The sequence below is a fragment of the Pongo pygmaeus genome, chromosome 6 (genome assembly GCF_028885625.2).
Source record: "Pongo pygmaeus isolate AG05252 chromosome 6, NHGRI_mPonPyg2-v2.0_pri, whole genome shotgun sequence".
In the NCBI taxonomy this organism is placed as follows: Eukaryota; Metazoa; Chordata; class Mammalia; order Primates; family Hominidae; genus Pongo; species Pongo pygmaeus.
Window position 1 is genome coordinate 36493624 of NC_072379.2, and position 24127 is coordinate 36517750.

Genomic DNA, 24127 nt, shown 5'->3' on the forward strand with positions numbered 1-24127 from the left:
CTCTAACCCAAAGTGGTCCTGACTTAGACTTCAGGACCCTCATGGGGACTGGGGAACACTTCTCTCTGAGGGAAACACTGGAGCAGGCCAAGACAGGGTAGATGTTGTCCCCTTGTGTGATGTGTCCCCTGCGAGAAAAGAACGCACTTTCTCAGTAGCTCAGTGTTCCCACTGACAGCATATGGATTTTTGACTAGATTGCCTTTGAGATTCTAAAAGCTATGGTCTGCTCTCTGCTCTAGAATCCCTGCACTGAAGTGGTCCGATGTGAAACCTCTAGGTAGACCCAATATTCCAACCCTAAAGAGGAATCTTCTGCAACACAGCCCCTGCTCCCCTGCTGCCAGCGGCTTGGGAGTCTGAGCCGCGGGTGGCCGGCGCCCCGGGTCCAGCTGAGCGCCACCTGCGGAAGGAGAGAGGCGGGGCTGGGCAGGGATGCGCAGGCCAGCGGAGAACAGCACCAAACCCCACCACGCTGCGCAGCGGGGAGAAGCCACCTTTATTTCCCACCGCCGCACAAGCCTTCCCCAGGCGGAGGCCTGGCCAGTCCGCGCAAGGCCGCCTCCTCTAGTAGTCTATGGTTTCTTTGTCCTTCTTGTTGAAGGGATTGTAGGGTCTCACAGTTGTGACCAGTCGAGACAGCGGAGCCTGGTGACGGAAGAGGTCAACTGCCATTTCTTTCCGTAAGACGCTGAGGCAGGATGGGGAAAAAAGGAGGAAAATGAGACATAAAATACATATACAAATATACAACCTCATCCAACTAATGATACCCATGTGCGGGAAGGGGAGGAGAGCGCGCACTGCAGGCAGGGAGCGAGGATGACTCGTGCTGGGGAGCACTCAGTTTCAGGGATTGCACCTCTGCGCTGCGCAGAGAATTATGGTGGGTGCTAGGGATGGGGGTGATCTGCAGAAAGCCACCCAAGGAACCCCACTGCACCGTGCCTGGGGAGGGCCCAGCGCACGCTGGGGAGAGCTCTCCGGGCGGGGTGGCCGGGGGAATCAAGAGGAGTCTCCTCCAAGGAGGAGTGAGGGGCGGACAGATAAGGCCCAGGGAAGCCAGGACAAGACATGGGGCAGGCAGACCTCACCCAGAGGGTAGGAGAAGACATACCTGGGTCACCCAGAGGCCTGGAGAAGACAGGGGTGACATGGGAGGGGGGAACCCGGGCCTCACCCAGCGGCCAAGAGGAGACATGGGTGGGGTGGGCCTGGGCCTCACCCAGAGGCCAAGAGAAGACATGGGTGGGTCACCCAGAGACCTGGAGAAGACATGGGTTGGGGGACCTGGGCCAGACCCAGAGGTTGGGAGAAGACATGGGTGGCAGGGACCCAGGCCTCACCCAGAGGCCAGGAGAAGACATGGGGAGTGGGAGGGACCCAGGCTTCACCCAGAGGCTAGGAGAAGACATGGGTGGAAGGGTCCTGGGCCTCATCTAGGGGCTGGGAGAAGACATGGGTGGGGGTCTTGGGCCTCACCCAGAGGCCAGGAAAAGACATGGGTGGGAGGGGCCTGGGCCTCCCCCAGAGGCTGCTGGGGGAGGGTGAGCAAGGCGGGGTGTACAGGGTTTTACTGGCTCTGCCAGTGCATTTAAGTTGCCTGTTCCCACAGGAGGCTCATGGCTGAGCTTCATTTTACTTTGCTTTTATACCCAGTAGGAACAAATTTGCCCTATCAAGTTTGGTGTGATAATTAAAATATTTTTTTTTTGAAAAGCTTTGAAAATGTGGAATGCTTTGCAAGTAATGTTTTATCCCCTTGGGTTACTGGCATTCCCAAACTCCCTATTCTTCCTGGAGGTGGCTGTCCCAGTATCACAGGAGTTGGGCCAGCTATTGTGAGCAACCCCACAGGCCCATGGCCTGAAGTAATATTGCTGTGAATTTGTTGCTATTTGAATTACACACACAATGCAGTGCTTGTATTAGCAGCGAGTTACAATGCTGGTATGGGAAATTAAAAATAATTAAAATTAACCCTCTATATAGTGACTACATCTAAAATGGCTTTGTTTTATGCTATGATCACCTTGAACTAATATTTTATTTTGCTTTGTATATATAAATACACACACATACACATATGTATATTATATGTTGTGAGAAATGGCTGCAGAGGTGGGAAGGCAAGTTTCTGTGAAGGTTACCTTCTGGTGGGAGGGTGTGGGCAAGAAACACTGGACTGTCGTGGAAATGGGAGCTAGAAAAAGCATTTGTGCCTGTGTTGCCCTTGCTCACAACTTTGGAGGTAGGTCACATCCCTTCTTCTTCACCTCCAACACATCCCATCTCCTCACTTCAAATCTCTTTCAACTGTCCCTTCCTCTCAGTTTGCATTCCATCCCAATATTCATCCTGAGGCACTGTGGGGGCCCTATGCACTTTGCTCCAAATATGGTATGGGAGTATATGGCCATGGACCCCTTTGCATCAACATTTGAGGTCTAAACAACATAAAACCTCCAAACCACCAGTGCAGTTTTCTCAATTACAGAGATCCAGCCAAATGCACTGTTCCTTGCCTCTGCATCAAGCAGATCCAATGGCCTCTCTCTTGTCCCCCTTCCAGTGTACAGCCTGGCAGGCAGGAGCATGTCACTTGACTGCTGGTGTCAGAATCCAGAGCCAGGAGGTTCAGGTTCAGGAGAGAGTGCGCAGGAAGGAAGTGAAGGCAGGAGGCACGGGAGATTAGCTGTTTGCTTTTTCAGGAAGTTTAGAAGTGAAAGGAACGAGAGGGGAGAACAGGGTGGCAGCTCACAGGGAAGCCACAGGGAGACTCCGCTGGGGTTCTTCATAAACAACTGGCCAGCTGAGAGAGGCCAGCACTGCGGGGCAGAAGGGGAGGAAGCAGGACTGATGGGACCACAGGACTCAGAGCTCAGAAATAATGACCAATATTTTAGAAAAGTAAGAGTGTGTCTTCCTGGGGGAAAAGGGAGACAACAGTGATGGAAATAGAGCCTGGGATGTGGAGAGGAGGAGGGGACACTAGCAGGGAAAATGAAGGGGTCACCTTGGGTGCCCCAGCAAGCAGGAGGCAAGACCAGCTGAGAGGGGCGTGGGGAAGGGACTGGAAGCTCGTTTGGCACAGAGAGGTTTGAAGACAGCCACCACAGGAATGGCATTAGCTCTTAATAAGCGAGGAACCTATTGCAGAGGAGCAGTGAGAGTACAGTAGCAGTGAATATTCAGGAGTTCCCAGGGGATGCCCATGTGAAGACGACTTCTTAGAAATAACAGGAAAAAATGCATCAAATCAAGCAGAAACAGTCAGGAGGAAGTTAGCTCACTATGTTCTCATGACACTCATCAGAGAGAGATCAAGGCTCATACTTTCACTGGAAAGTTTTAGAAAAATAAATTATAGTGTTAGATACAATCAGAGTGATACTTTTTGATGTGAAGAGCCTGGAAGGCCCAATTTTCTGATCATAAGGGCCAGGCCTTCCTACTAGAGGGCACAGTCCTTATGAAAGCACAGTGAGTTTTTACACGTTTAAATTCCCTCCTGCCCCTCCGCACCATGATTTTTCATGCCAGAATACCACCACTTGCCAGGAGCTGCTGTTAGGGGAGAAGGCAGAAGTGCAGGCCTTGACATCTGGGCCCAGCATGAGCCATCACTTAGTTGTGGGTGACACTGTGGTTAGTGTCACTTTCTCTAGAGAGTTATCTGCACCCTGAGAATAAGAATCCCAGGGAAGCTACCTCAGAGGGCGCTGGGTCCCCATTCAGGCCATGGATGACAGCTGTATGTGCAGTATGTGTGTATAGTGAGGGCCATGGATGACAGCCACGTGTGTAGTATGTGTGTATTGAGAGGGATTGCGAGGACCCCCAGGAGTCAGCTATGGGCCTGAATCTGGATGTGAAAGTCTGGCTGAAAGATACAAGTTATATTCTCCGGGAGTAACAGTAGGGGACAGTTTTTCATTTAGAAATAGAGATTTATCTGAAAGATAATAGGAACCTTTTATCACACATTGGATGGCTTGATTATGTGTTGTGTAGATATGTTAGGGCAATCAGAGATCAGGGTGGGGTCCGAGATTTGGGGGTGAGAAGATGGATTGTGAACAAAGAAAGAAAACGGATTAGCAATGTTTATAGCTGCACTGACAAAGAATCTCTGCATCGGACCCCTCCTAAATCAAGAACCAGCCACAAGGTTTCATCCCAGCTCTCTTTGGACAGTGAGTCTAAATGATCAATATAAGGATGTATTTAATTTTGACATTGTTTTATGTCCCTCACATGAAGTAAATATATATTACTTGTCTAAATGTCTACCAGCTTTGCCTTTGGAAATGGATTTATAACATTTCAAAATATGTCTTGACATTGGCCTTGGCAATGATTTCTTGTGTATCACACCCAAAGCTTAGGCTACCAAAACAAAAATAAGTAAATATGACTATGTCAAACTAAAATACTTCTGTGCAGCAAGGGAAACAATCAGCAAGATGAAAAGGCAGCCTACAGACTGGGGGAAAATATTTGGGAACCATATATTTGATAAGGGGTTAATATCCAAAATTTATAAAGAACTCATACAACTCAATAGCAAGAAAATATATAACCCAATTTAAAAAATGGGCAAAGGACCTGAACAGACATATCCCCAAAGACAACAAAAATGGTGAGCTGGTGTATGAAAGAGTGCTTAACATTGCTCATCAGGGAAATACAAACCACAGTGAGATATCACCTCACACCAATTAGAATGGCTGCCATCAAAAAGACAAGAGATAATAAGTGTTGATGAGCGTGTAGAGAAATGATAGACTGTTGATGGGAATGTAGGTTGGTGCAGCCATTATGGAAAACAGTATGGAGTTTCCTAAAGAAATTAAACATAAAAATAACTTATTCCTTCTCTGGAGATATACTCAAAGGAAATGAAATTACCAACTCATAAAGATATCTGCATTCCTGTGTTCATTGCATCATATGCACAATAGCTAAGATATGGACACAACCTAGATGTCTGTTGATAGATGAATGGATAAAGAAAATGGAATATTATTCAGCCTTTAAAAGGAGGAGATCCTGCCATTTGCACAACACGGAAGGACCTGGAAGTCATTTTGCTAATAGACACAGAAAGAAACACGTTGCACAATCTCACTTACATGTAGAATCTAAAAAAGAAATAAAAGGTGAAATATACAGAGAGAGTGAATAGAACAGTGGTTATGAGGGATTCGGTGGGGGGTGAGGCAACAGGAGATGTAGGTCAAAGGATGCTAAGTAGCAGACACGCAGGAGAAACAAGCCTGAGACATAAGATCCATCATGAGGACTACAGGGCGTCATAGTACATCGTATTCAGGATTTTTGCTAACAGAGTAGATTATAGCTGTTCTGACCACAGGGGGAAGGGGAAAATGGGTAACTATGGAGATGACGGATATTAATATGTTCACTATAGTAACCATTTTACTATATACCCATATCTCATCATAATATCATGTTGTTAGGATGATATACACAACAGAATTTGTTTTTTAAATACATGCAAATATTGAGACTGGGAAAAAAATGTGTCTTGAGAAAAAAACAAATGCAAGTTATTAGCCTAGAAAGCCATTGACCTCCTTTTAAAATGTTTCTCATCAAATGGCCTGGAGAGATGCTAGAAAATTACCAATCCAGAAAGTGAGATGTGTTGATAAAGCCTCCTATTGGCAAGCACCTTAGAAAAGGCCACGCACACAGGGCTTGTGGGATGCGTAGAACTGTCTATACGCAGTGGCCTACAACAGGCTAGTCAGGGCCTGAGAGCCGCCTCCTAGGGTGCCTTTACTGTGCCACGAGGAATGCTTGCTGCCCTCAATTATGTGGGACCAAGCCCCACTCCTTCAAGTCACTGCCTGAGCCACTCCTCTGTGAAGTCTTCTCTAGTGCCCCATCCCAGAGCCCCAGGCAGCTTGTGTGTGCCTCAGTTTCCTTATCTGTAAAATGGGGATAGTAACATTCCCTTCCTCACAGGGTTCCTGGGACCGTGACATGAGTTAGTACCCACAAAGCACTCAGCCAACAGAAGTGATTATTAGTGTTAAGACATTTTTTGTCATCCTCTGCTACAATTATTTCTCATTGTGAGATGGTGAGCTCCTTGCAAGCAGTTCTTGTGATTTGTTGGAGCACAGTAAACATGCATTGACTTAGTAAAAGATCATGTGAATCCACCAGCAAATGGGTGAGTGAATAAAAGGATTAGCAGCTGGGTGGACCAGGAGCCACAGCCCAAGAGGCCCATGCATGGCAGCTGCTCCCATTCATAGCCATTGCCTTTCTGAAAGTTTTAAGAAGCTGATCAGAGCAGGAGCTCTGGCTTGGTATCCATGGCCTGACAGTCACCTCCTCAGAAAGCTCTCCCTTACCACCAAGCTCAATAAGCCCCTTCTGTGGAACTCTCTTCTACATCAGTCTTTCTTCTACATTTCACTAGCTAAGATTATTATTTCATTTCTTCAGTTAACTTGTGTGCTTCTTTACTGTCTATCTTTCGTACCAGAAAATAAGCTCCTGAAAGCCGGGACCTTGTCTGTTCAGCCCTCTATCTTCAGTGTCTTGAACAGTGCCTGGCCCAGAATTGATGCTCAATAAATGTTTGATAAGGCCAGGCACAGCAGCTCATGCCTGTAATCCCAGCACTTTGGGAGGCCAAGGCAGGAGCATCACTTGAGGTCAGGAGTTCAAGACCAGCCTGGCCAACATGGGGAAACCCTGTCTCTACCAAAAATACAAAAATTAGCTGGGCGTGATAGTGCACGCCTGTAATTCCAGCTACTTGGGAGGCTGAGACATGAGAATCTCTTGAACCCAGGAGACAGAGGTTGCAGTGAGCTGAGATCGCACCACTGCACTCCAGCCTGAGCGACAGAGTACTCCATCTCAAATAAATAAATAAATAAATAAATAAATAAATAAATAAATAAATAAATAAAATGTGTGATAAATGAATGAATCCTCTACCAAAAGAATGTGATCTAGAACAAGTTCTCCTTTAGGGGGTGAACTGCTGTCCCTATAGTCTGCCTTCCTACTGTGCTAGCATATTCATCTGCACTGGGCCAACCACTAGACATCGTTCAGACTGTGTTTGCATTTTCAAAACCTTTTGCAATGCCAGGAATTCCATCAGGTGCTTTCAAATTTGAGTTATAATAAGTGAGTAACGATGTGCTCCTTCTCACTAGTAGCTTCAAATAAAGGAAACTTCAGTAACCTTGAATCTAACATTTCCTGTTTTCTGGGATTTTTTTTGAGATGGAGTCTCACTCTGTTGCCCAGGCTGAAGTGCAGTGGCACTGTCAGCTCACAGCAACCGCCGCCTCCCGAGTTCAAGTGATTCTCCTGCCTCAGCCTCCCAAATAGCTGGGATTACAGGTGCCCCCCACCATACTGGCTAATTTTTGTATTTTTAGTAGAGACAAGGTTTCACAATGTTCTTCAGGCTGGTCTTGAACTCCTGACCTCAAGTGATCTGCCCACCTCAGCCTCCCAAAGTGCTGGGATTATAGGCGTTAGCCACCATGCCTGGCCACATCTCCTGCTTTCAATTTCCAAAATGTGAGTTTAAAAATATATGTGACTTGCAACAGAATTTTGTCTTTTATAAAAGTAAGGTGCCTGTTCACAAGAAGTAACTATGTATCTGATGTATGTTCCATGTGTCTTCTGATGGTCATGCAGAAGGGTGATGTGTGTGCACAGCTGTGAGCCTAAGAAGCAAAGATGCCATTCCTCTAATGCGCCTGAAATACCTTCATATGCCCCTTTTGGTCACATTCATAATAACATTAATCTACACCTGGTTTTCAGTGTAATTTTGGGTAAGATTCAAAAAGGAAACACATACAAGGCTTAATAAAGTTCCCCTCAGTAGGAAAATGGAAAATTATCTTTTTTCTGTTTCGGATTTGATGCCACATTTTTAAAAACAATGTAAATTTGCTTTTACTATTTAATTATTCTTTAATGGAATAAACACAATTAGGATTTCCCCTCCTAATGTATCTGAGCAAATTGAGTAATAGGATTCATACTTACCGGTGAAGTTCTGAATCTGGTGATGGGGTTGTTGATGGAATATTAGAATTTGCTGGGTGGGTGGCTGTGAAATGAACCTTGCCGGTATATCCTGGAATATTTGCAGCACTAAAGTGAAGAGTTAAGAGAGGAGGAAGAGAGGAAATTAAAATGATGATTTGTGAAATTGTCATGGTAACTAGCACCCAAATATGAAAAATATAAAGAAAGATGCAGTCTAATTTTTTTTTTCCTGTATAAGGTGTGGAACTTGGGCTGTCCAAAAACGAAACAGTGCAGGCCTGGGGCATGCTGATGCACAGGTACTTAGATAACAGCCCTATTCTGGGGTCGATAAAATTTATTTCAAGTTCATGTTTTTCTGCTATTTTAAATTTCCATGTCTTTTACAAACATGACTCACTGCTGAGCTCTGTTTCATAATGCAGGAAGATACCAGGTCTTGACAGAGCGGCAGACCTGTATCCCACACATATTTCTGTAATGCAGACTCTAATATTAATGAATATACACTCTTACATTTATAGCATTGTTACTTTTATCAGATATCTTTCTTATCACCATTAATGTACTGCATTATAAATTTCAGATGATTTCCTAAAATTGCCCATTGGAAACAAATGTACACCAGCATTAATTCTACAACAGTCGGTTTAGAATTTGAATTTAAACAGTTTAGTTTGAATTCCACTGACTCTTCTGCTTCCCTGTTCTTTTCTCCACCAGGGACAGTGGGAGATAAAAGGAAAACACAAGAGTGAAGAAGCCGTTCTTCAGTGTGTATAAAAGCTCTCTCTCTCCCGAAAAGGCAAACAAGCATTTAAGAGAAAGGCTTAAGTGGGTAGTTCAGAGGAAGGAATGTGAAGAATAATGAATGCTCTTGCCATGATAGCACACAAGGTGGTTTACACAGATTATTTCCTAGGAGGTGGGTAAGGTTTATGGGACAGGCCCAGTGTGAAGCTCCATTCTGTGTGCTGCAATGAGTTGAGGAAAATAAGATTTAAATTGTATTTCGAAGTCCAAGAACACAACATTTACAGGTCATGAGGCTCTGTGTAATAGCCTACCATCTTTGCAGAGTCGTATCAACGCCATGGCCTCAGCTCACTGTGCTGGCCTCAGGGAGGAATAAGAAAGGCCACCATCATGAACTTGCCCCCAGGGAGGAAAGGGCCAGTGGGCAGATTGCAAATTTCATTCATCTCAGTGGCTTTCACTTGCCATCCTTGGGCCTTTCTCTGAGAGCAGGACATCCTTGTGGCATGGTTCCCGATTCAAAATTGGCGCCCAGACAAAATGCAACACAGTAGCAACAAGCAAACCTCTGTGGGTGGTGGAGGAACGGTTCTTCAGTAGCTGCCTTCGTTATATCCATGACCTTCCCACACGACAAGTAAGCCAAACAAAGCCTTCTCCAGAAACCACTTATCTTAGGAGTAATTTTCAAAATTTGGAGCTTATAGGAGTTGCTCCTGAAAGTATCAGGTGACAAGGCAGGCAGAAGAGAGGTTAGTGAAAGGGGTGTGTGCTTAAGGGTTGGGAGGAAGATTCAGACCCCGGTTACCCATATCATCTCTGGGATCTGGACTGGACATAGTCTTTTGGAGCCTTCTAGCCTCAGCCTGACCCCCGGTAGTGATACCAACCGGAAGGACTTGGGTGAGGGAGAAGTGGAAACAATGAGAAGGATTCACATTGCAATTTCTTGGTGTCCTTCCCACATTGATTATGTGCAAGTATCAGAATGTTAGGGGGAAAATACGTATCAGGCAGGGAATTGCACTAATAAATCTCCTAATTCTCTTCCAGCTGTGTAATTTATGACTCTGTTGGTGATGACTTATTGGCTTGCAGGTGATATAATCAAGGACACCCAGAGACTAACAAAGTGAAGGGAAATTACATCTATGGCAACAGCAGAATCAATAGTACAAAATAACAGATTTTGTGAGACTAGGAAAATAAGGCAGCTAAAGAGTGGGGGAAGCCCACTGCATCGAGAAGCAGGCTTCTGTGGCAAGCCTGACTCTGCCCCTTAATCAACTGTGAGGTTTTACTCCAGTGAAGAAAGCTCTCTGGGCTTCAGCTCGGTCAACTGCTGCATGAAGAGGATGACACTAATCTCTTAGGGGCACTCTGGGGATTAGAGGAATTCAATGAACGTGAAAACAGCAAAGTGTTAGCACTTAATAGATGCTAAACTAATTTCAATTGAAATACAGTAATTTAAAGAAATAAAACATTTACAAAATAAGGGCCATACACATGGAGATTGCAAAGTTTATCCAGTACAGACAGCTGAAAAGATGCTAAGACAGAGGTTCCCAATGGTGCTGCACACTGACATCTCAGGGGCATCTTTAAAGGTACCAATGCCTGGCTCCCATCCCCACAATTTTTTTTTTTTTTTTGAGATGGAATCTCACTCTGTTGCCCAGGCTGGAGTATAGTGGCACAATCTTGGCTCACTGCAAATTCCGCCTCCTGGGTTCAAGTGGTTCTCCTGCCTCAGCCTCCTGAGTAGCTGCTATTACAGGTTTGCACCACCACGCCCAGCTAATTTTTGTATTTTTAGTAGAGTAGGGGTTTCACCCTGTTGGTCAGGCTGGTCTCGAACTCCTGACCTCGTGATCCACCCTCCTCGGCCTCCCAAAGTGCTGGAATTACAGGCGTAAGCCACCACGCCCGGCCCAGCCCCACATTTTTATGTAACTAGTAAGTGGTGTGGCCTGAGCACTGGGACTTTTGACAGCTCTCCAGATGACTCTTCTGTGCTGCTAAGTTCGGGAGCCTCTGTTTTACAGCCACATTGTCAAGCTTGCTGGAGGGACCTAGGTGAGTGAACTGAAGCTGCCGAATTCTAGGCAGTGCCCTGCAGGATTTCTTGGAATTTTGTTGGAAAAGTGCAGCTGTAAGTTAGAGAGGTAACCCAGAATGAGGCAAGGTTATTCATGCGTGTGTCTCTCCCCCAACCATTCATTAAAGCTTCCATGCATGTTACAAAGGAAATCCCCTCCATCTGTGTGAAAGGTTTTTTCCACTGCCTTTGAAAACACCTGCAGAATTAAAATGCCTCTAAAGTCATATCCTGCCATCAGAGCAGTTAAGAAGTCAGAGGGATGGACGCAGGCCATCTGTCAATCACATGAAGGGCCTGATAAAAAACATTGCACAGCCTCTGTGCCTCTGTGGCATGCGTGTTATTGATGCTAAATAGTATCATATGTTGCATTGTCTTAATGCTATTAGATTACATCATATTTAATAATAACATTTCATGAAAGAGTAGACTGATTAGCTGCTCAGTCTTGAGAATGAATTCAGTTGCATAATAAACTGCCAAATATTTGAAAACGAAAGTCCTCACCCACACTGATTCTAAATCTATTCCATTTAACCCTGGCACATATGGCCATAACAAGGGGAATTTTGCCATCTTAAGTGCAACACAGTGACCTTATATTAAGAGGAGAATACTCTCTGGGGAACACTTTAGACTGCTGCTGTTAGGAAACATTATTTTTCAGCTGGAGGGAACAAAGCTATTAAAGATACTGAAACATACAAGTCGGGAAATGGATTTCCAGATTAGTCGCATGTTCAAAGAATTCCACTCCCCATTTGAGGAAAGTAGAGAGAAGCAGAGACCCACTTAAAAATAAGAAGTCTTCATTTTTGCCTTTGCTCCACAGCTTCTAGTCCTTTAAGCACCTCATTTTGTACTCCCTAGTTCCAAATAAGCCAGGATTTTGTTCACTAATTGATAAATTTGAATATATTATTGCCCAAGTCTACAATGAATTGGTTCTCGACAAAACATGATAAAATAGAAATTAAGTAATTTAAGAAAATCAAGAAGTTTAGTAACTCAGAAGAAGGGAGCACAGATGGTATGTAAGTTAAATATGAGATGGGAAATATGTGGAGAAAACCATGTTATATGTAGAATATATGTATTGTATATATGCATAAAATTTAGGCATGCATACAAATTCTCACTCTACACTCTAAACGTGACTAATAGTCATTGAGTATGTTCTATATTCCAGGCACCCTTTTAAATGCTTGATGTAAATTGACTGTTTAATTCTCACAACAATCTTGTGTCATAGGTCCTATGATCATGTCCATTTTATAGATGGAGAAACTGAGGCAGAGAAAGTCTAAGTATCATGGCCAGCACCAACCAAGCTGGCAAGTGGTAGAACTGGACCTCAGTGCAACTGAACTGAATAGGAAGGGCCGTTGGCATTACTCCCAGCCCAGCCAGGAGAGCCTCGTTAGCTCACAGTGGGCTGCAATTATACCGGGCGGGGTGTAAGTGCAGGTTCAAATCAATGTGATAGTCTTTCATTTAGAGCCATTCTATATCAGGTACAGTTCTAGGCAGACATCAAGCTGACTTAGCTCCCAATAGCTTTCACACTAATGCTTTTAATTTTAAAAATGCACATTTAAATGTTTAAAGATCCCAAGTGGACAAAGACCATTGATGCGACATAAGGGAGGGGGGTGTGAGACAGACACATTTAATTCCAGGGCTGCCCTGACCAGCTGTGTGAACTTAGACCTCAACTGAAGTTTTCTCAGGCATCCTCACCTATAATTGGCCATCAGTCAGGGTAGCTGCACTCTCTTGGAGGGTGCTGGGGGCAATGTGATGCAAGTAAAGGCCTGGCACAGTGCCCAGCGTGCAGCAGGTGCAGACCAATGTGAGAGGAGCAGCAGGTGATGGATGGAAGTTAGGGTGAGCAAGAGGAGCAGAAAGTGGGAGAGGGAGGAAGAGTAGTAAATTCCAGGCTTGGACTTTAGGGAGGGTCAGCCCAGGGGGCTGAGAGAAGGGAAGGACTGCAGAGAACTGTGAGGCGGATGCGGCTGGAGAGGAAAAGACAGGAGTTCATTGTGAGTTGGGGTTTGTCTGATTTTATTGTTCAATGACAAATGCAAATAAAACCGGAAACATTTTGCAATGACTTTTGGTCATTGGATTGCATTTTTCTGAATATCATGTCGTGGCCACAAGATATTTTTTAGGAATTACAGGTTTATTGATTATTCTCTTCATCTGGTGGGTATATTCTTTCCTCCTGTGTTCTTGGGATCTTCAATTCTTCCATTTAGAAGGGAATGTAGAAACAGTATAACTCAAAGCTCCAAGAACCCATTATTTGCCAAAGGCAGAAGCCATGTTTAATGTGAGTTAAGGCAAGAGCTTGCCCTGGGGATTAAGAGGCCAGTTCTCTGGACTTTTTACCACTCATGAAATGAGTGATCTTGGCTCTTTATGTCATTTCCTCTGGCCTCAGCCTCCTCATCTGCAAAATGGGGATAGAACTTGCACCTTCACTTCTGGCCTTAGCACACTATTTGAAAGACAAATGAGGGAGTGTGTGAAAGTAGTCTGAAAAGGCAGAAGTGTTGGGCTGATCTAAGGAACTACTATTCATAGAGTTATTCTTTAACCTGGGTTGTGGTAAGATTTTTTTGTTAAGCTGCAACACAGTCCAGTGACTGACAGGGAAGCCCCCTTTTTGATGGGAGACATGTGCCAGGGGCTGCCTGGGGGTCCATGTTCGACAATTCCTCTTTATTTGCAAATGCTTCCTCAGAGAAATCATTGAGGTCAAAAAGCACAGTAAATATGAAACCTTGTAACGTCCTGAGATAAAAGATTATAACTTAGTGGAGGATGGTACCTCAGAGGCAGCTGCCTAGTTTGGAAAAACAAGCAAATGGTGACTGCAAGTGCTGGGTTTGGGTTCAGAAGGCATGGGCTGTACTGCTCTGTTAGCTGGGCCTGCACCTCACCTGTGCTGAGGCTGTTTATTCTTTGGAAATACAAGGGTGAGATGCATATATGTTATATCCCAGGGCTCTCTCCCATATATGTAAGATGCATATATATATATGTGTATATATATGCATATATATATATACACATACACACACACACACGCACACATACATGCACACATATATATACATAGGTATATATATACATATGTGTATAAATATATCTACAATAGAGTCCGTTACAAAAGAAAAAGCACCCCAACACCTCTTTCCATATCCCTGGGAAAGGACAAATATTTGCCATTACAGATCATTCAATTATTATGTTCCTTGTACTGATGACTCATGACTGCAAAGCACTGAAAGTATATGGGACTGTAAAATGGTTACTAAAAGGGACTGAGCTTCTCTTCAAACTTTTTCACTGAGCCCTTGCAAAGAATATGGATCTTATATTGAAGAGGATAAAAACAACAGATTTGAAAAGCAAGATTCTTTTTTTTTTCTTTTTTGAGACAGGGTCTCTGTCACCCAGGCTGGAGTGCAGTGGCGCGATCTTGGCTCACTGCAACTTTCACCTCCCAGGCTCAAGCGATTCTCCTGCCTCAGCCTCTCTAGTAGCTGGGATTACAGGCACTCACCACCAAGCCTGGCAAATTTTTGTGTTTTTTAGTAGAGATGGGGTTTCACCATGTTGGCCAGGCTGATCTCCAACTCCTGACCTCAGGTGATCCACCTGCCTCGGCTTCCCAAAGTGCTAGGACTACAGATGTGAGCCACCGTGCCAGGCCTGAAAAAGCAGGATTCTCATCTCAGTCTTACCTTAAGTTTCTGCTTGACACAGATTATAAGTGGGGATGAATTTGCATCATTTTAAAAAAAATCCTGAACACTACCCAGATCCGGTCAACAGTACATGTTTGTTGAAGAAACAAAGATAACTGTATAGCTATACTGAGCTTCAATAATTTTTGTTGAACCCAATGACTATTTTGGATTTTCTATTTCCTAAACTAGTCTCAAGTTATAAGTTAGGAACTGCAGTAGAAACCGCATTAACATTTTGAGTTCCTGAACTCTAAATGCCATTTAATAACTGGGCATGCCTACCAAATTCGAAAATAATTTTAATAAGAAAACTCAGGCAACAATTTCATTTTTAGTGATTTGTTCCAAAAGAATGCATGGATAAGTGTACAAACATATATGTAGAGGCTGCTTTTGCTATATTGTTTACAACAGGAAAAGTAGTCAGGGCTTGGGCAATATAAACTTGTTATAGACTTGGTGAGATACATCTAGCCATTAAAAAGATTTTAATATGCAAAAGTATCTAGTGCATATTTCAATCTTACATACACACACACACTCCACCTATCCATGCACACACAATACACTTGTATATATATGTTGCACACATTCATAAATGCATGAGGGGAAGAGTCTAAAAAGAAATCAAACTTTTAATATTGGGATTGAAAATAAAAGAGATATTTTGCTTTCTACACTTCAAAAATATCTGAATTATTTTCATAATGAACACTTTTGGAAAAATGTTATTTGTGGAGATTCAATGTTAGTATTAAAGGTGAGCATAAATACTGAGCATAACCATTGGCTCACCAAATCTCTGTAAATTCACATAACACTTCAAGAAAATGATAGCCATAAGTTTAAGAACTTTTTAAGAATGTTTACATATTCTGATCCCAGAATCCTTTTGGAGGAGTGTCACTTAAGTAAATAATTTCAAATCAAGAAAGAGTCATATAAAAAATATGGAAACAATTTACATATGTAACCTAAGTGAATGAGGCAGTTACAGTACATCTACACAAATAGAAGCTATGATAAGCTCATAAAAACATGTACCCATAATTATGTGGTAATGTTATGGTGGTAAAAATGTTCTGTGTAGTGTGATCATAGCTATATAAATATATAAAAGCAAGATTAGAAGTGTGTATGACAGATGGAAATATGCCAAAATGTTAATAATGGTTATGTGTAAGAGTTTGGTTATATTGTCATTGTTATCAATATTTCTATACTTTTTCTTTAATGATCAGATTCAGTTCTACAATAAAAATAAAAACTACTATTTTTAAGCTATTAGCACAATCACTACCAATATAAAAAACACAGGGCATGTCAGATGACTTAGTAACCATAAAACAAAATCAACTGATGAAGGAAATTTTTAAAACTTTTGCCCTGTAGAAAAATTGGTGATTCCAATGCTGAAACCACTTGAACTAGAGAGTAAATGGCCTTGACCCTTGCCTGAAATATGGCTTTTGGGCCGGGCGTGGTGGCTGACACCTTAATCCCAGCACTTTGGGAGGCCAGGGCAGGCGGATCACTCGAGGTCAGGAGTTTCAGACCAGCCTGGCCCACATGGCGAAACCTCCGTCTCTACTAAAAATACAAAAAATTAGCCAGGCATGGTGGTGTGCACCTGTAATCCCTGCTACTCAGGAGGCTGATGCAGGAGAATCACTTGAACCTGGGAGGCAGAGGTTGCAGTGAGCCGAGATCACGCCACTGCACTTCAGCCTGGGTGACAGAGTGAGACTCTTTTCTCAAAAAAAAAAAAAAAAAAGGCTTTCACTGAAAAGGCAGGGGTATAGCAGGGCTTCCCAGCCATGATTAAGTGCCACCAATCATTAAAAAGGACTCTAAAGATACTATCATAAAGCCATTTCTCTTCAAGAAACTTTAAGATAAAAAAATTCAAGAAGAGACATATTTGCTTTTAATAGGATGGCTCTCTATACCTTACTTGGCACTAAGTAAGCGCATGTGCTCACATGCAAATGACATCATATTGTTTGTATTCTCCTGTACTTTGCTTTTTAGCTCAAGCAGTATTGTGGAAACTACATAATAATTTGTTTAGAGATTCATATGTATGTATCAAAACTAGAAAGAAAAGTAAGCAAAAGAAAGGCATAAAGTCTAAGGAGTATAGCTTCTGAGCTGGGGAAGCAGAAGCATAGGCAATGAGATTGGGGCCCCACACATGGTTGAAAAGATTTGAGTAAGATTCTCTATGTTACTAGGTAGGGGATACACAGGCGTTTACTTATGTTATTTGATACGTTATATGTGACACTATATCTTTCTGTGTCTATAAATATTTTATAAATAAAAATGAAAAACATTTCTTTGTGTTAACAGGTTAAGATTCCGTTAAAAATTGAAAGCGAATCAAAAGAAAAACCTTGCAACCTTGGAGGCCCTCTAGTGCCCAAATCAGATAAGTACAGTTAATGTCTTCAATTCTTTTATATGATTCGCTCAAATATCGTTTGCTTAAAAACAGAAATTAACAGCAAGATGACGTAGGAATGCTATATGCCCAAATTTATTGAAGTTAAGTGGTTCATTTTTACACCAAATCTTTAAAATGCTGCCATACTGCTCTTCACTCTCTTTGAAGAAATGACCCCAAATAATATGTTTTGATTCTTTAGAAAGAATATTTCATACATTTCAAAATTTAGATATACGTATCAAAGAAGAAACAATCCTAAATTGTTGTGCCTGAAGAATATTTTAAATTGGCATTCTTCCTATATCCTTCCTTTAGATTTTTAGAATTATTATGTGTAATAGCAATGATTTCCTTGCAGAGTGTATGGAAGAATCCAGCCCACCGATCCTTCCTCAGGACGAAGCACAGCACGACAGCTTTCAAGTTCCTACGTGTAAAAGTGATTCCTCTCGGCTGGGCGCGGTGGTTCACGCCTGTAATCCCCGCACTTTGGGAAGCCGAGGCGGGCGGATCACAAGATCAGGAGATCGAGACCATCCTGGCTAACACGGTGAAACCTCCCTCTCTACTAAAAATACAAAAAATTAGCCGGGCGTGATGGCAGGCGCCTGTAGTCCCAGCTACTCGGGAGGATGAGGCAGGACAATGGCGTGAATCCAGGAGGCGGAGTTTGCAGTAAGCCGAGATTGCACCACCGCACTCCAGCCTGGGCGACTGAGCGAGACTCCATCTCAAAAAAAAAAAAAAAAAAAAAAAAAAAGTGATTCCTCTCTGTTAGTGATCTGCCGTGTCTCAGATACTTTACAAACATTATTGATCCCCCCACGATCACCTCACTTGGTGGCATTTTTTTTCTCACAAGTTTCAGATGAAGAAACTGAAGTCACAGAGATGAAGTGACTTGCTCAAGGGCCCCAAGTGAGTCAATCCCCAAAATCTCCTTTGTGACAAACCACATTTCTTTTAGGAAGCAGGTATCTTTCTTCTTCAGCAATGTTCAGTAAAAGCCACGTTTAAATTGCTTCATTTATAGTAAAGTCCATCATCATGTTTCATCCTTAGTAATAAAACAAGGGAAATAATCATGAATGGAACTCACCGACTTGTGTTTGTATAAAGAGGCTTAGAGCACCGCTGCTTGGCTAGTGATGCGATGTCTCCCAAGGGGTTGTCAACATCATCAGCATTTGTAGACTGCACATGACCACTGTTAAGAGTGGAAAGGAAAGAAGGCATATATTTCTTTATAAGAAACATAGACGAAACCATTGAACAGTATTCTAACTTCCAAAGGAAATTTATTTGCCAAAGTAGATCAAAGGCTCAAAATGCAAAATGTAAAGCATAATGATAGAACAATTTTCCTTAAAAAATATAAAGATAATTTTCTCTTCTTCAGAATGAGCGGTGGCATGCTCCTTGATCTTAAGTTTGAGCCAGAGTGACAGTAAGGGCTGTTTTGTGTTTCTGAACAAAGAAGTGGGCTGTTCCTGCAGCCCCAGCACAGCTCCTCTGGAGACCGGCTGGAGGCTGGGCAAGGAAGAGGCGGGTGTGTGCCAGAGATTATAAGGCTCCTGGTGAATGGAAACCTTCACAGGTGCAGAGGAGCTTGGGCAACATGCCACGTGCCCTTGGGCCTGAGAGAAAGTTGAGAGGCTGAGTTAATGCCAATCAGAGGGTTTCAAAGACTTCTGGGGCCACTGGTAGAAACACTAGTCAACTGCAGAGCTGAAGAGGCCGAGTAATGGGAGGGGTGGGCCAGGACTAAAGGTCCAGATCCCTCCTCCATATTCTTGGATCTACTTTGTTTCAAGGTTCTTCTTTCATCTAAAAACCAGGAGAAGACCCCAACTGGCAGATAATGTACTTTTTTTGCCATCCATGGAAAGCCGGCATTAAATGTAGAAAATAAGAGGTGATATTTCCTGCACTTCACTGTTACTGAGCGTCTCATCCCTTCTGCAATTATAACAGTTTTCATGATTCGTAACACTCAATAGTGGTAGCATCCAAGGTATTTTATTTCAAAAGGTAACCTATCTGGAAAAACAGAAAAATGCCACTCTTTCTCTCTCTTTCTTTCCTTCCTTCCTTCTTTGTTTCTTTCTTTTCTTTCTTTCTTTCATCAAAATCAAACCTTAGATGGGACTTCTGATATTAAACAGGCCACACAAACATTAGAAATGTGTTACAATATATAAGTTGTCTTAAAAAGTGAATACAACATGTGTGAGCTGAAAGCAACTACAATCAAAATATAAATCTAAAATTTTTTTACAAGACTGAGAAACATTACTTACGTATAGAGAGGAATATATTTACTTCTAGAACTTGAACTCACACTTCAAAAAAGAGAAGAGAGGCAACTGGGTTATTTATATTAAGTTAATAAACATCAAATTATTACAGTATTTCTCTAATTAAGACAAAAGCCTTCACAGATATCTCATAGGAATTGTCCTTTAAAGGTTTGTGATTTTAAACAGAGACTATTTAAGGATGTAGTTTGCTTTCTCCAGAATGTCAAATAAATGGAACCATATAATAAACTTGTGGGTCTGGTTGCTTTCAAAATGTATTTCAGATTCATTTATATTGTTGTGTGTTGTGTTTGTTCTTTTTCATTGCTGAGTAGTATTCCATTGTATGGGCATACTCCAGTACCTTTATCTATCTACCTGCTGAAGGGCATCTTGGTTGTTTCTAGGTTTTGGAGATCATGAATAAAGCTGTTATAAACGTTCACATATAGGTCTTTGTGTGAGCTCTTGGAAGGAACATTTACATACAAGAGGCTTCCACTGTGAATAGTATGCTGAAGAATTCTGAGATGTGGCAGTGCTGTCTAACCCACATAGCTTTTCATTTGCCAGCTGACTTATAATCAACAAATTAAGTGGATCTATGTAAACTGGAATAAAAAAGTTATCATCTGCCTGAGCTATTTGCCATTTTACCACATGATATGTAAATTAAAAATACCAATATACCAATAAAGTTTTAGAACTAACATTCACATGTTAAGAATTAGTAGAAAAAAATTACATTTTAAAAAAGGTATTCAAATGGGATTATCATCAACTTCAGCTTGCTATATGAACAAGAATCTTTTTTTTTTTTTTTTTTTTTTTGAGATGATGGTGGCTCACTCTAGTCGCCTAGGCTGGAGTGCAGTGGCACAATCTTGGCTCACTGCAACCTCCGTCTCTCAGGTTCAAGTGATTCCCCTGCCTCAGCCTCTCGAGTAGCTGTGATTACAGGCACGTGCCACCACACCCAGCTAATTTTTGCATTTTTAGTGGAGATGGGGTTTCACCACGTTGGCCAGGATGGTCTCGATCTCCTGACCTCGTGATCTGCCTGCCTCGGCCTCCCAAAGTGCTGGGATTACAGGTGTGAGCCCCCACACCTGGCCAATAATCTTAAATTTTTAAATATTTCAATCTTTTATTTAAACGATTACCATTCAATTTACACGTTGGGGTCTATAGTGGGGTATTTTACACATTTGGCAAAACCATATTTTAAATAATTTTTATCAAAAATCTTGCACATCATTTTTAGATATGGTTCAATAAAATGGTAGTTTTCTGACAAGACTCAATATTGTTCTCCGTACTGTCACCATTTGCATTTCTAGATCCAGCAGTCAGACTTGAGTACAGCATTGCGTATTTCCATTTCATTCTTTTTTCTACCAATTACCAAAACAAAATCCCATTTAAAGGTCACTTTATACTACTTTTATTGAAGTGGTGCAGTTGTTAAAGATTTTTAAAATGGTATCCTTGATATTGATTTTTGATCGTTAAAATTTAGCAAGAACTCTCATTAATTTTGCTGTGGACCAATATCTTCTGCATTTTGCTTTAAATTTAATTTGGAATAGGTAAATATAAAGTTAAATATATAAGATTAACCATTCCACTGAGGTGATGATCAAATTGATCATCTAAAAACCAGAAAATCAGATGAAATTCCAGGGAGCAAAAGATGGAACGAATAATTTTTTCTGGAGTGGCATGTGTTTTTTATATGTAATGTCTGTCTGTCTCACGCTATTCTTCATAATTGCCCACAGTAGTTATTGAAAAATACATAGTTCCATTTTAAAATTCCATGTGATTCACTTTTATATTTCCTATTCAACTTCATTTTTGCAAAATGCTGATTGTGACTCAGCACTCACAGGCTTTAGCCAACAGGCCTACAAATCACTCATTAAACTATTTAGTAAGATCCTGTCATTAAACTGAGCTAGCATAACTGCTTATTTATGTTGGGAAAATGGATCCTTAGCTCTTATCATAAGTAGTAATCAAATGCTTTAAAAATAATAAATGTGAAAAGCAAAACTTTGAATATTTTAGAAAAAAAGTTATAAAAGGAGGATATCTTTATTATTTCAAGGCAGGGAAACACTCATTAAAATCTTCACAAAAACAACAAAAACTGAAGAAAAATATTGATGAATTTACTTACAGTAAGATTCAAAACTTCAGATAAGCAAAAATAGAAAAGTCTTAAAATAAAAAAGTCACAGACTAGAAGGGGATACTTTGATTCATATTACCAAGAAAGGATTTTTACCCAGAATATTGAACAGAAAAGTTGTGACAATCAATAAGTAAAAGCCCAACAGCAAAAGGGACAAAATATATAAGCAGGCAAGTTACAGATGTGAAAATTCAAACAGGTCATAAACTTGCAAAAACTGATCGTTAGTAATCAGGTAGACGTAAACTAAAATTATAATGCAGCACAATTTGTTATTCATAAGACTGGATTTTTTTTTTAATCTGAAAATTGTAAATACTGGCTGTGATGTGCAGTAATGGGAGCCCAAGCACTTATAATGGGAGATTCCGTTGTTGAAACTCATTTGGAGAAGAACATAGCAATATCTAAAAAGCAGAGAAGCACACATCACATGACCCAACAATTCTAGACATAAATATGAGTATATAAAACTCAGAAATATTTTTACACTTAGGTATGTGAAGGTATGTGGGCACTGTACCAACTGTAATAAAAATCAGAAAATAATTACGAGAATGGATGAATAATTTTTGGCACATCCATTTAAAGGAAGACTCTACAACAGTGAAAACAAACTCCTAGAAACACAGATGTCAAGAGATATGAATCTTACAAACACAAATATAAATTTTGTGTAAATTAAATAATGTGAAATTAAATAATGTAAATTATTTTCTATCAATTTTTGTATCATATAGTTACTTTGTGTTCTATTAATGTTAGAAACTATGACTTTATTAGTATTACTTCCTCATATGTAACTTTTCATATGAACAAAAATATAAAGTTGCATAAATATATGTATGATACCACTAATACTGGGTTTATAAACAAAGAACACAATTCCATATATTGGTTAACAATAGCACATGTTTTAAAAAATTATAAGAATGCATGAAAATGTGAAACGTCAAATCCAGAATACTAGTCATGCTCCCCAAGGAAGATAGATGTGCTTAGAAAAAAAAATATATAGAAATTTTCCATTGTGTAAGTAATATTTTATTTCTAAAGTTGGGGAGCAGACACACAGAAAATATCATATTCTTATACATTTTTGTGTACATAAAACATTCAAAAATGAATACAAAATAAAAACAAAGATGATAACCTGTGTTGTGGGTTGTGTTAAGAGCAAAAATGAACAGACAATACTGTGATGTTTTCAAAGGCAGAAACACCAAGCTTTTTTAGACTAAATGTGAAAATTACATGTAAGGAAGTAGTAGTAATAAAACCATAGTTTCTAACATTAATAGAACACAAAGTAACTATATAATACAAAAATTGATAGAAAATAATGTATAATCTACTTTATATAAAGACCATGGATTTTAGCAATATTATAATTGTTTATATCAAATTGTTTAAAAGCCCTCCCTATTTTATATTATTGTATTTATTTATTTGAGATGGAGTCTCACTCATTGTCCAGGCTGGAGTGCAGTGCCGTGATCTGAGCTCACTGCAATCTCTGCCTCCTGGATCCAAGCAATTCTCCTGCCTCAGCCTCCCAAGTAGCTGGGATTACAGGCGGGGTTTCACCATGTTGGTCAGGCTGGCTTCAAACCCCTGACCTCAGGTGATCCACTGCCTAGGCCTCCCAAAGTGCTGGGATTACAGGCATGAGTCACCATGCCCGGCCTATTTATTTCTTTTTTAAGGCAGGATCTTGCTCTGTCACCCAGGCTGGAATGCAGTGGTGCAATCATGGCTCAGTGCTGCCTGGAACTTTTGGGCTCGAGGGATCCTCCTGCCTCACCCTCCTGAGTAGTTGGGACTACAGGTGCACCACCATCCCTCTTGGCCAATTAATTTTTTTTTTTTATTTTTGTAGAGATATGGTCTTATCATGTCTACAAAAGAGAAATTACAACTCAATTTCAATTACAGACCACCCAGGGTGGCCTCTATCTCCTGGGCTCAAGTAATTCTCCCACCTTGGCTTCCCAAAGTGCTCCGATTACAAGCACGAGTCACTGCACTCAGTTTTCCAAAATGGTTACGGTACATCCAATATTCTAAATCTTAGGAGGGTAAAGAGAAAGTAAAGGAAGCAGGCACACTGAGCAACTGCCCTGGGATTTGGATCATCTTCCCAGCCCTAAGGACTTGAGTCAGGGGGTCCCTGGGATGCTCTCCGTCAGAGAACATATCCCTCACCCAACCCTCTAAGCCAAGGGCTACAGCATTAGCTTCTTAATTACAATACATGATAGTGAGAAACCTAGTGTGAGAACTTTAGGAGATAAAACTTACAAATTAATTGGTTTGACTGGTGTCAAGAAAGATCTTGTTTGAAATCTGTCCCAGAGCTCACCAACCATCTAAAAATAATCATCAAAATCAATGGCAGTTAATGAGCACGTTATAATTTTTGGTGGATAAGCTCCTGTCCCCTTGACAGTCCTTTCTACATCATAGCTATGCCCCAGGCTCTCTAGGAAATGCAGT

General features: G+C 41.3%; 1 protein-coding gene across 1 annotated transcript in view; it reads right to left on the reverse strand.

Moving 5' to 3' along the window:
• Nucleotides 1-480: 480 nt before the first annotated feature.
• SPMIP7 (sperm microtubule inner protein 7) overlaps nt 481-24127 on the reverse strand; it is a 62086-nt gene continuing 38439 nt past the window's right edge. The window contains exons 5-9 of the mRNA XM_054495483.2: nt 23933-24000; nt 19435-19476; nt 18234-18341; nt 8062-8169; nt 481-691 (exon numbers count right to left, since the gene is read on the reverse strand). Coding sequence (XP_054351458.1) covers nt 568-691; nt 8062-8169; nt 18234-18341; nt 19435-19476; nt 23933-24000 — 450 coding nt within the window. The 3' untranslated portion in view covers nt 481-567. The remainder of the gene's footprint in view (nt 692-8061; nt 8170-18233; nt 18342-19434; nt 19477-23932; nt 24001-24127) is intronic.